The 12,136-nt window shown below is 37.1% G+C and overlaps 1 protein-coding gene across 1 annotated transcript in view; it reads left to right on the top strand.

Moving 5' to 3' along the window:
* The window catches only part of MYOM1 (myomesin 1), a 137,248-nt gene that overhangs the window by 74,849 nt on the left and 50,263 nt on the right, over window positions 1-12,136 (top strand). The window contains exons 17-18 of the mRNA XM_068562692.1: window positions 3,255-3,376; window positions 6,970-7,166. Of these exons, the coding sequence (XP_068418793.1) occupies window positions 3,255-3,376; window positions 6,970-7,166 (319 nt within the window). The remainder of the gene's footprint in view (window positions 1-3,254; window positions 3,377-6,969; window positions 7,167-12,136) is intronic.

The following is a 12,136-nucleotide window of genomic DNA, read 5'->3' on the forward strand; positions in this document are numbered from 1 at the left end:
TTGCAAAGCTATTACAATATTATTGGCTATATTCCCCATGCTATAATTTCATCCCCATGGCTCATTTATTTTGTAGCTGGAAGTTTGTAACTCTTAATCCCCTTCACCTCTTTCACTCACCCCTGACCCTGCTCCCCTCTGTCAAACAACTGTTTGTTCTCTATATCTATGAGTCTGTTTCTGTTTTGTTAACGTTTGTTCATTTGTTTTGTTTTTAAGATTCCACATAGAAGTGAAATGAAATCATATGGTATTTGTCTTTCTCTTTTTGACTTATTTCACTTAGCATAATACCCTCTAGGTTCATCCATGTTGCAAACGACAAGCCTTCATTCTTTTTACGGCTGAGTAATGGTCCATTGTATATATATGCCACATCTTCTTTATCCATTCATCTATCAGTGGAAACTTAGGTTGCTTCCATATCTTGGCTATTGTAAATAATGCTGCAGTGAATATAGGGACACATGTATCTTTTTGAATTAGTGTTTCCGTTTTCTTCAGAAAAATACCCAGAAGTGGAATTGCTGGAAGGTATGGTAGTTCTATTTTTAATTTTTTGAGGAACCGCCATACTCTTTTCCATAGTGTTTGTACCAATTTACATCCCACCAGCAGTGCATGAGCGTTCCCTTTCCTCCACATCCTTGCCACCACTTGTTGTTTCTTGTCTTTTTGAGAATATATATTCTGACAGGTGTGAGGTGATAGCTCATTGTGGTTTTGATTTGCATTTTCCTGATGGTTAATGATGTTGAGCATCTTTTCATGTGCTTTTTGGCCCTCTGTATGTCTTCTTTGGGAATGTCTATTCAGATCCTCTGCTCATTTTTAATTGGGTTGTTTGGGGGATTTTTGATGTTAAGTTTTATGAGGCTTTTTAAAATATTTTGGATATTAACCCCTTATCAGATATATCATTTGCTTATGTCTTCTTCCATTCAGTAAGTGGCCTTTTCATTTTGTTGATAGTTTCCTTTACTGTACAAAAGCTTTTTCATTTGCTGTAGTCCCATTTGTTTATTTTTGCTTTTGTTTCCCTTGCCTGAGGAGACAGAGCCAAAAAAAATATTATAAGACCAATGTCAAAGAGCATATTGCCTATGCTATCTTCTAGGACTTTCATGGTCTCAGATATTGCATTTAAGTCTAATCCATTTTGAGTTTATATTTGTATATGGTGTGAGAAAGTAGTCCAGTTTGATTCTTGTTCATGTAGCTGTCCAGTGTCATAAATTATGCAGGCATTTTAAATGAGCAGAAAAAAGTATCAACATTTTACAAATTTTGAACATCAGTATGGTTAAATCCAGTGCTGAGGAGGTATAAACACCAAAATAAAGACATTCAGAATACTTTGCTGTCTCCTTGTGTCTGTTTCTAATGTGAAGAGGGTTATTTTTTCTTGCTTTTGAATATTTTATCAACCAGCTTTGCAAGTTGATGATTAATTCTGGCCTGCACCCAAATTCTGAGTCTCCTTTGATTTAGGACCAACCTCAGAGGAGACTCACCCCACCCCAATTGTCAAGCAGGCTTGTTAGGCAGCTTCTGACTAGGCCACTTCTACGTCCAAGGACCCCCAGAGTACGAGTCGTTCCTTTTGCAGAACAGGAGAGAATGAAGAAAAACCAGTTAACGGGAGAAGGCAATATGTTTTGCAAGAGATTCATTTAGCCTGTTTGTGTACTTCACGTTTACTCTGAGTTCCCCACATTTTCTGGGGACTATTTAGAAATTTTCATGGAGGGTAGGCAGAGTCTGCCTTTCCATAAATAGAACGGAGCTGCTCCAGGGCCGGAACTATTTTTTATTCATCTTTGTATCCTCAGTACCTAGCTCAGTGTCTGGAACACTGAAGTGCTTAATAAATGTTTACTGAACTGAGCTGGCCTACATTATGACTGCCCTTATTAAATATTTCAACATGCTAATAGTGATAGAGTCATTAGCAGACCTGTTATTTCCTCTCCTTACAGTCCTCAGGATGGATTAGAATGTTACAGTGATTCATGAAACAGTTTTTCTTTATAGCCATAACAGCTGTTAAAGAGTGGGGTTGTTTTATGTGTGAAACTGCCCGTGGATTCACACCTCATTATTGGACCCTTAAATGCAAATGACAATTCTGGAGTCAATTTCTCAAGTAATTGTACCTTCCATGGCATGCAGGGAGGCAGTGAGTAGGCCTCTATGACTAGGGCAGCCAGTGCCTTACAGCTATAAGTATATTCCTGAAATAGTCATTAATCATGTTATTAATACCACCTATTATTTATTAAATGCCTCCTATAGCTAGGCCCTGTAATAGGTACTATATATACTTTTTTTTAAAGTTTTTAAATTTATTTTTAATTTTTAAATTAAAGTATAGTTGATTTACAGTGTTTCAGGTATACAGCAAAGTGATTCTGTTTAATATATATTCTTTTTCGAATTTTTTTCTGTCATAGGTTATTACAAGATATTGAATATTGTTCCCTGTGCTGTACAGTACAAATAGATAAACAAGGTTTGTTTATCTATTTTATATATAGTAGTGTGTATCTGTTAATCCCAAATTCCTAATTTATCCCTCCCTGCCCCCCTAGTGCTATATATACTTTATGGTCAATCTTCACACAAAAATTACCATGTAGGCGTTATTATCTCCATTTTACTGATAAGCACACAAAGGCTCAAAAGGGTAGGGTGTTTGTTCAGGGGATAACCAAGACTCCTCATCGTTTGACAGAGTGAATTTAGAAAATTGCCTGAGGTGCCTTCTTGTTTAACGTACATATGTTACCTGCATCTCTCTACATCTTTTTCTTCCTTTTAGAAAATGAATCATTTTCATAAAGCCAGATCATTCCATTAAGCTAACAATCAACTTCCCTAACCTTCCTCCTGGGAAAGTTTTTTAAAAACTTTCTTTCCGGGCTTCCCTGGTGGCGCAGTGGTTGCGAATCTGCCTGCCAATGCAGGGGACATGGGTTCGAGCCCTGGTCTGGGAAGATCCCACATGCCGTGGAGCAACTGGGCCCGTGAGCCACAATTACTGAGCCTGCGCGTCTGGAGCCTGTGCTCCGCAAGAAGAGAGGCCGCGATAGTGAGAGGCCCGTGCACCGCGATGAAGAGTGGCCCCCGCTTGCCACAACTAGAGAAAGCCCTCGCACAGAAACGAAGACCCAACACAGCCATAAATAAATAAAAATTTAAAAAAACAAAAAAACAAAAAAAAACAAAAAAAACCCAACTTTCTTTCCTTTCAGGTTTACTTGTCATGGATTGACTACTGGTCAGAGTTATATTTTCCGGGTCAAAGCAGTTAACGCAGCTGGAGTTAGTGAATATTCACAAGATTCAGAAGCAATCGAAGTAAAAGCTGCTATTGGTAAGTTCTTAGAAAAACAAATTTTTCTAAGTTACAATGAAAGATACCATCCTCTCCAGAAATTGTGTAAAACTTCTAATACTGCTCGATGATTCCATCCTCAGATGATCATTGTCTCTGACTCCAGGTGACCTCTAACCTTCCATAGCTGTCATTTTACAGATCTTCATCACTTATCCAGATTCTGTGCATCTGTAGCCTTTTCATCTTCACCAGTCCAAGTTTCCTCAGATATTTCCCATTGTGTGAATCTCCATTCTAACTTCCTGCTCATCCCGGGAATATGAAGTGCCATCCAATTCCATGAGGTGGTATATCACCTGTAACACAGAGCATCTCATACCTAAAAGCCGTTTCATCTGCGACAGAGCCTGGCTTGTTCTCAGTAACAGCACATTAACCTGCTTTTTATAAACTGCTAAAATTCGTGCGAGATGTGTGGTTGCTTGATATGTTTCATCTCTGCTGGCAAAGTAACCAACAGAATAAAACCAGTAATAAAGTAATTATATGTATGTACAGTGATGTACCTTCCAATCTCAAGGTGGGAAAGGGACCCAGGTATTTCAGGGCAATTAAATTGAAATCTGTGATGTAGTAGCACGTATTTAAAGAGAAAGATTATTTAATATCAGTTGTCTTCAGTTAGCACCCCATATTACTTTTTAACATTCCTTATAATATGTTTGTGTTATAAGGACATAGCGAACATGCTTCTTTGAAGTTGGGAGGTACAGACCATTACTATATCAGTAAGGTACATAACTCTAATTGTTATGTAATCAAGATCTTCAATGTTTGTCTCCTGTGCACTTTATGGTCCTTTTCCCCCCATTCTGTTGAATAATGGAGCTCTCTCAAGAAACGTCTGAGAAGTGCTTGTTCTTATATTTACTTGGGTCCTGCCAATCAAAATGGTTCCTGTTCTGTCTGTGGTTTTTTTTGTTCTCCTTTCTTCTATTTCGAAAATATGGAAATGTTGAAATGCTTCCTTGGTGTAAGTTATGTGAAATGTATTCTTTCCGTATTTCTTGCAAAGCCAAGTGATTTCCGTTAAACCAAGATTGCTTTTGTTCTGTTTGTGGTGCTAATGTTTTTCTCATTTGTTCTATTAAGTAAGAGCACTCCGTACTGTGTCCTGGTTCAAAGTGTTTCTGTTGTTATCTGGCAATTGTAGGGCGAGGAGTGTCTCCAGCTGTGTGGCCTGAACTGAGTGATACACCAGCTGGACTAACAGGCTCCAGGGGAGGCATGCATGACACCTCCCAGCCAACTTTTAAGAAAGATGCTTTGCTTGGTAGCAAACTTAACAAACCTTCACTACCCAGTAGCTCTCACAACCTGGGCCAAACAGAAGGGAGTAAAGTAAGTGAAACAGTTCAGGAAGAGCTTTCCCACCACTACAGAAAGCAGCTCTTAAGGGGAAAAGTAAGTCTGACCCTCTGAAAAAGAAGAAGGATCTAGGTGAGAGTTGAAACAGTAAAAGCGTCCTGTCTGTTTCCATCAGTGTCCTCACCTCTCATTGTCCAGATCACATTCTTCCATCTGTGTTCACTTTCATCAGTGTTCATTCTTGATTTTATGTTTTCAGTTATCCATTTGTAATACTTTTGTTTAATGAGTAATTAAACAATTTTATAGGGGTTTGGCTTTGACACATAATTCATTGTACTTAATGACAATAGAATATTTAAAGTAATCTGGTTATAGCGTCTCTTTGGTTTAACAAGCAGACACACCTTTGCCTCATTTTGCTGAGAGAGTTAGATATGAGGGGGGAAGGATTTGATACTCATAGACTATGGGAGGTCCTTCAAAATATCCGTGTTTGGTAATAAATGGATAGGAAAAATATTTCACGAAAAAGTAACGCTTTATCAGGATCAGGTTATTAACTTCTGTTTTTCATCCTCAGGTTTTCAAATTACCTTCACATTTAATTCAAATAAACATAAGAAACAATATCTCTTTGAGTTGTCATGAAAAGTTTAACAGGGCATTATAATCACATATTCTATTATATATGATCCACATTCCCAGAACTGATTTACTTAAGACTATTTATCAGTAGGGCTAATTACCTAATCAGAATTAGAATAGAAAGACTAATTATCAGTAATCAGAATTTTCTGATTAGGATATTTGGTATTTGTGGTTTATATATTCTAGGAGACAATGTTTTTCTTATCAAATAAAAATGAAATGATAAGCATATACTGGTAAATCATATCATGCCTCTCACCCATCCCCTATATATATCCCACCCCTAACTTCTGTAACCTCCTCTGCTTTTTTGACACCTTTATTCGCCCGTTCAACTCAAGATGAGATAAGGTATTCATCTGAGAGTTTATATTCAACATTGCTCTGAAATAGAGAGAGAGAGTGAGAAAGCTTTTCTTTAAAATGTAAAGAATGAAGGAGGTTGGTGATGGGGTGAAGAGAGAAAAAACGTATTTTATTTTTTAAAATCTTTATTGTTCTGAGAATCTTTTTGAATAAGAATGAGATAGTTCCTTTATCTCTGATAATCCAAATAAATATTCAGAAAATTCTTTTTAATGTTATTGCACATCTAGTGGATTTCTTTCCACCACCCCACCCTCTCTTTCTTTATCAAAAAAACATAATTTCAGTAGTTGAGTGAAAGTTTCATCAGCAAATCCACATAAATGAAGACAGACTTTTAAAACAACATCCAAATATTTTTCTGACTAAGCATTAATAAACACAGTGGCAGCTATGTAGTATTTTGTGCCATATGAATAATAATCCAGCATCAGGTTTAAAATAATGCAGCAAAAATTATTATACTAAGAGAAAAATCACATGGCTGATTGTTCCTGTTTTTTAAAAAAAACTTTTAACATGGCATTTAGCTGAGCTCCAGTATATGATTTTTTTCTGTGTGTACACAGAACCTATATAGTTGTAAGGTCTCACAAGGGTACATGTACCTGAGTGGTGAAATGCTAACTGTTTGGAAATATATAGAAATTCTTAATAAGCAAATCAAGGCAGAAATTGATATACATGTCATTTTCCTCAGGGAGCAAATGAAAACAAAACCACATAAAGAAACAAAAATATCTTACTTTTTGATGCTATTGCTTTAGGAATGAAGAGGTAGCATGTACCTCTGTCCTAAAATTTAGAGTTGAGATATACAAAGTAGGATGAAAAATAATCAATAAAGATATGTAAAGTATTGAAAAAAAGAAACAAAAATATATATCTTGGGAAAAATATCTCTTCTTATGGGGAACAGATCATTTTTCCGGATATTGTTAGTTATATTTTCAGGATATTGTTAGAAATACTAACATTTTGCTGTTAGGATTTCAAAACTTATTCTTCCTTAGGAGTGGTGGGGGCAGGTTCTTTTTTATCTTTGGAGTAGTAATTGCAGTGCAGTTTTTACTGTGTGTGTTTTTTTCCTCACACACCAAATCGACGCTAAGTTACTGGTGTCACGTTTTAGTTTTACACCACAGGACCTAGTGCCCTCATGCGTGGCACCAATGAGACAGTTTGATGCAGGTAGAATCATAGAAGCATTTCTGTCCACTCATGAGCTCTTCATGTTGCAACAGCGGCACCATCTCCACCCTATGATATCACTTGTCTTGAAAGTTTTCGTGACTCAATGGTTCTTGGATGGAAGCAACCAGATAAGACTGGAGGGGCTGAAATTACGGGCTATTATGTGAACTATCGAGAAGTAATTGATGGGGTACCAGGAAGATGGAGAGAAGCCAACATCAAAGCTGTCAGTGATGAGGCATATAAGGTACGTGTGTGGCCTTCAGTAGTGCGGGGTGTCATATGTCTGTTGACACACCACATGCACACAATGCACACACATGCACATACATGCACATGCCCAGCACCTTGTCAATGATTCCTGTCATTTCTCCAGTGTCCTTTGCCTGCAGTGACATGACTTTTGTGACAAATATACAAAGATGAATAGAAGTATTTTGGCTAACCAGGAAGTATGTGTATTTTCTGATTTATACACATAAACATAACTTCTTCGAATATTTACTATGAAATATATACTTTTTATGAAAACTTATGTTTTTTACAAAAATTAACTCACAAGGTATCTGTAACAATATGCTACTAGTTTTAAGACTCCCGGAATCCAAAAGACTCTGGATTTTTAACTTTCAATGTCCAAATCATGAAGAATAAAGGAACATGGACCTGATGGCCAGACTGAGCTTGCCCTCTGTGAAGTGGCCCCTGTCTCGGTGCTCTGATAGCCACAAAGGGGCACTTCACGTGTCCATCCACGAGTTTCCCTGCTACAAGTGGGCCTTCACTGCTCGGCCCACCTCAGAGCACCTGAGGGGTCTCACTGTTACCATAGCTACTGGCTCCCCTCTTTAGAGCATCATCAGCTAGACCCAAGTTACCACCCCGTCCCTCACAGAACCCCAAGCCGTGAGAGCAAGAGCAGGGTGAGGCCCGGGGAATGGCGCTTTCCCCAACTCAATGTCACATTCTTTTAACTTAACATCTAATATTTATGAAATATCACACGCATACTGAGAATACATAAAACAAAATTTTATTTTTAAGATTCTTCCATGTTGGTACGAGTAGCTCTGACTTTATTGCTGTGTATTCCATTATATGACCATCTCACAGTAGACCTTCCCATTCAATTATTGATTGACATGGGGCATTGTAAGCCATATCAAACAATTGAGCTATGAACATTTTTGTACATGCCTGCTGGCACATATGTGCACTACTTTCTCTAGGTTATTACCCACAAGTAAAATTGCTAGGCCAGAGAGTCTTGTTTATCTCCAACTTCACCACATAATTCTCTGCTGTTTTTCTGAAGAGTATGAGAATTCCTGTTGCTCCACATCCTTCCAGCACTGGGTGTGTTCACACTTTTCCTGTTTTGACAATCTGGGTGTCAAATGAGTCTAAACATCTTCTGTGTTTATGGTCCATTTTGAAATCTTTCATAGCATGCCTAACAAGGTTTTCGCCCATTTTTCTAATGGGTTTTCTTATTGACTTATGAAGTTCTTTAAATATTTTGAGCATAAATCCTTGTTGGCTATGTAAGTTGCCTATATCGTCTCATTGGCTAGACTTCTCCTCTCCTTATGGTGAACTACACCTATTTTCTTGTCAAATTTATTGTAGTCAGATTTACCAACACTTGCTTTGTCATTAGCGATTTCTGTGCCTTTTCTTTTTTAAGAAATGTCTTCTAGTTCGGGGATCCTGAAAGCCATGGCCCCAGCTGGGACCACGCTATATAGATTATATTCTAAAGGCTTTACAGTTTACCACTTACATTTACGTTATTAATTCACCTATAAATGTTGTGTATGATGTGAAATAAGGGTCAAAAATTTTTTCCCTTTTATGGATACCCAGCTTCATGATAAAATCAGGTGTAGACTGGATCATGGATACAGATTTTTCATGGTTTAAATCATACAGTTGGTAAACTTTGTTAACTCAGCTGGTTCCATCAGTACCTCCATTTATTAAGCATTTTTAATGTTCAAAGGATTATTTATAGTTCATGGACTTCTTTTTTGAATTTTGTTTTATTTATTTTTTAATATAACAGGTTCTTATTAGTCATCCATTTTATACACATCAGTGTATACATGTCAATCCCAATCTCCCAGTTCATCCCACCACCACCACCACCCCCCCACCGCTTTCCCCCCTTGGTGTCCATACGTTAGTTCTCTACATCTGTGTCTCAATTTCTGCCCTGCAAACCGCTTCATCTGTACCATTTTTCTAGGTTCCACATATATGCGTTAATATACGGTATTTGTTTTTCTCTTTCTGACTTACTTCACTCTGTATGACAGTCTCTAGATCCATCCACGTCTCTACAAATGACCCAATTTCGTTCCTTTTTATGGCTGAGTAATATTCCATTGTATATATGTACCACATCTTTTTTATCCATTCATCTGTCAGGGGACAGTTAGGTTGCTTCCATGTCCTGGCTGTTGTAAATAGTGCTGCCATGAACATTGTGGTATTCTTTTTGAATTATGGTTTTCTCAGGATATATGCCAGTAGTGGGATTGCTGGGTCATATGGTAGTTCTATTTTTAGTTTTTTAAGGCACCTCCATACTGTTCTCCATAGTGGCTGTATCAATTTACATTCCCACCAACAGTGCAAGAGGGTTCCCTTTTCTCCAAACCCTCTCCAGCATTTATTGTTTGTAGATTTTTTTGATGATGGCCATTCTGACTGGTGTGAGGTGATACCTCATTGTAGTTTTGATTTGCATTTCTCTAATAATTAGTGATGTTGAGCAGCTTTTCATGTGCTTCTTGGCCATCTGTATGTCTCCTTTGGAGAAATGTCTACTTAGGTCTTCTGCCCATTTTTGGATTGGGTTGTTTGTTTTTTTAATATTTAGCTGCATGAGCTATTTATATATTTTGGAGATTAACCCTTTGTCCATTGATTCGTTTGCAAATATTTTCTCCCATTCTGAGGGTTGTCTTTTGGTCTTGTTTATGGTTTCCTTTGCTTTGCAAAAGCTTTTAAGTTTCATTAGTTCCCATTTGTTTATTTTTGTTTTTATTTCCATTACTCTAGGAGGTGGATCAAAAAAGATCTTGCTGTGATTTATGTCAAAGAGTGTTCTTCCTATGGTTTCCTCTAAGAGTTTTATGGTGTCCGGTCTTACATTTAGGTCTTTAATCCATTTTGAGTTTCTTTTGTGTATGGTGTTAGGGAGTGTTCTAATTTCATTCTTTAACATGTAGCTGTCCAGTTTTCCCAGCACCACTTATTGAAGAGATCGTCCCTTCTCCATTGCATATCCTTGCCTCCTTTGTCATAGATTAGTTGACCATAGGTGCATGGGTTTATCTCTGGGCTTTCTATCCTGTTCCATTGATCTATATTTCTGGTTTTGTGCCAGTACCATATTGTCTTGATTACTGTAGCTTTGTAGTATAGTCTGAAGTCAGGGAGTCTGATTCCTCCAGCTCTGTTTTTTTCCCTCAAGACTGCTTTGGCTATTCAGGGTCTTTTGTGTCTCCATACAAATTTTAAGATTTTTTGTTCTAGTTCTGTAAAAAATGCCATTGGTAATTTGATAGGGATTGCATTGAATCTGTAGATTGCTTTGGGTAGTATAGTCATTTTCACAATATTGATTCTTCCAATCCAAGAACATGGTGTATCTCTCCATCTTTGGTATCATCTTTAATTTCTTTCATCAGTGTCTTATAGTTTTCTGCATACAGGTCTTTTGTCTTCCTAGGTAGATTTATTCCTAGGTATTTTATTCTTTTTGTTGCAGTGGTAAATGGGAGTGTATCCTTAATTTCTCTTTCAGATTTTTCATCATTAGGGTATAGGAATGCAAGAGATTCCTGTGCATTAATTTTGTATCCTGCAACTTGACCAAATTCATTGATTAGCTCTAGTAGTTTTCTGGTGGCATCTTTAGTATTCTCTATGTATAGTATCACGTCATCTGCAAACAGTGACAGTTTTACTTCTTCTTTTCCAATTTGTATTCCTTTTATTTCTTTTTCTTCTCTGATTGCCACAGCTAGGACTTCCAAAACTGTGTTGAATAATAGTGGCGAGAGTGGACATCCTTGTCTTGTTCCTGATTTTAGAGGAAATGCTTTCAGTTTTTCATCATTGAGAATGATGTTTGCTGTGGGTTTGTTGTATATGACCTTTATTATGTTCAGGTAGGTTCCCTCTATGCCCACTTTCTGGAGAGTTTTTGTCATAAATGGGTGTTGAATTTTGTCAAAACCTTTTTCTGCATCTATTGAGATGATCATATGGTTTTTATTCTTCAATTTGTTAATATGGTGTATCACATTGATTGATTTGCGTATGTTGAAGAATCCTTGCATCGCTGGGATAAATCCCACTTGATCATGGTGTATGATCCTTTCAATGTGTTGTTGGATTCTGTTTGCTAGTATTTTGTTGAGGATTTTTGCATCTATATTCTTCAGTGAATTTTCTGTAATTTTCTTTTTTTGTAGTATCTTTGTCTGGTTTTGCTGTCAGGGTGATGGTGGCCTCATAGAATGAGTTTGGGAGTGTTCCTCCCTCTGATATATTTTGGAAGAGTTTGAGAAGGATGGATGTTAGCTCTTCTCTAAATGTTTGATAGAATTCACCTGTGAAGCCATCTGGTCCTGGACTTTTGTTTGTTGGAAGATTTTTAATCACAGTTTCAATTTCATTACTTGTGATTGGTCTGTTCATATTTTCTATTTCTTCCTGGTTCCGTCTGGGAATGTTATACCTTTCTAAGAATTTGTCCATTTCTTCCAGGTTGTCTATTTTATTGACATAGAGTTGCTTGTACTAGTCTCTTACGATGCTTTGTATTTCTGTGGTGTCTGTTGTAACTTCTCCTTTTTCATTTCTAATTTTATTGATTTGAGTCCTCTCCTTCTTTTTCTTGATGCGTCTGGCTAATGGTTTATCAATTTTGTTTATCTTCTCAAAGAACCAGCTTTTAGTTTTATTGATCTTTGCTATTGTTTTCTTTGTTTCTATTTCATTTATTTCTGCTCTGATCTTTATGATTTCTTTCCTTCTGCTAACTTTGGGTTTTGTTTGTTCTTCTTTCTCTAGTTCCTTTAGGTGTAAGGTTAGATTGTTTACTTGAGATTTTTCTTGTTTCTTAAGGTAGGCTTGTATAGCTATAAACTTCCCTCTTAGAACTGCTTTTGCTGAATCCCATAGGTTTTGGATCGTCGTGTT

This window comes from Eschrichtius robustus, chromosome 14, assembly GCF_028021215.1.
Source record: "Eschrichtius robustus isolate mEscRob2 chromosome 14, mEscRob2.pri, whole genome shotgun sequence".
Lineage (NCBI taxonomy): Eukaryota > Metazoa > Chordata > Mammalia > Artiodactyla > Eschrichtiidae > Eschrichtius > Eschrichtius robustus.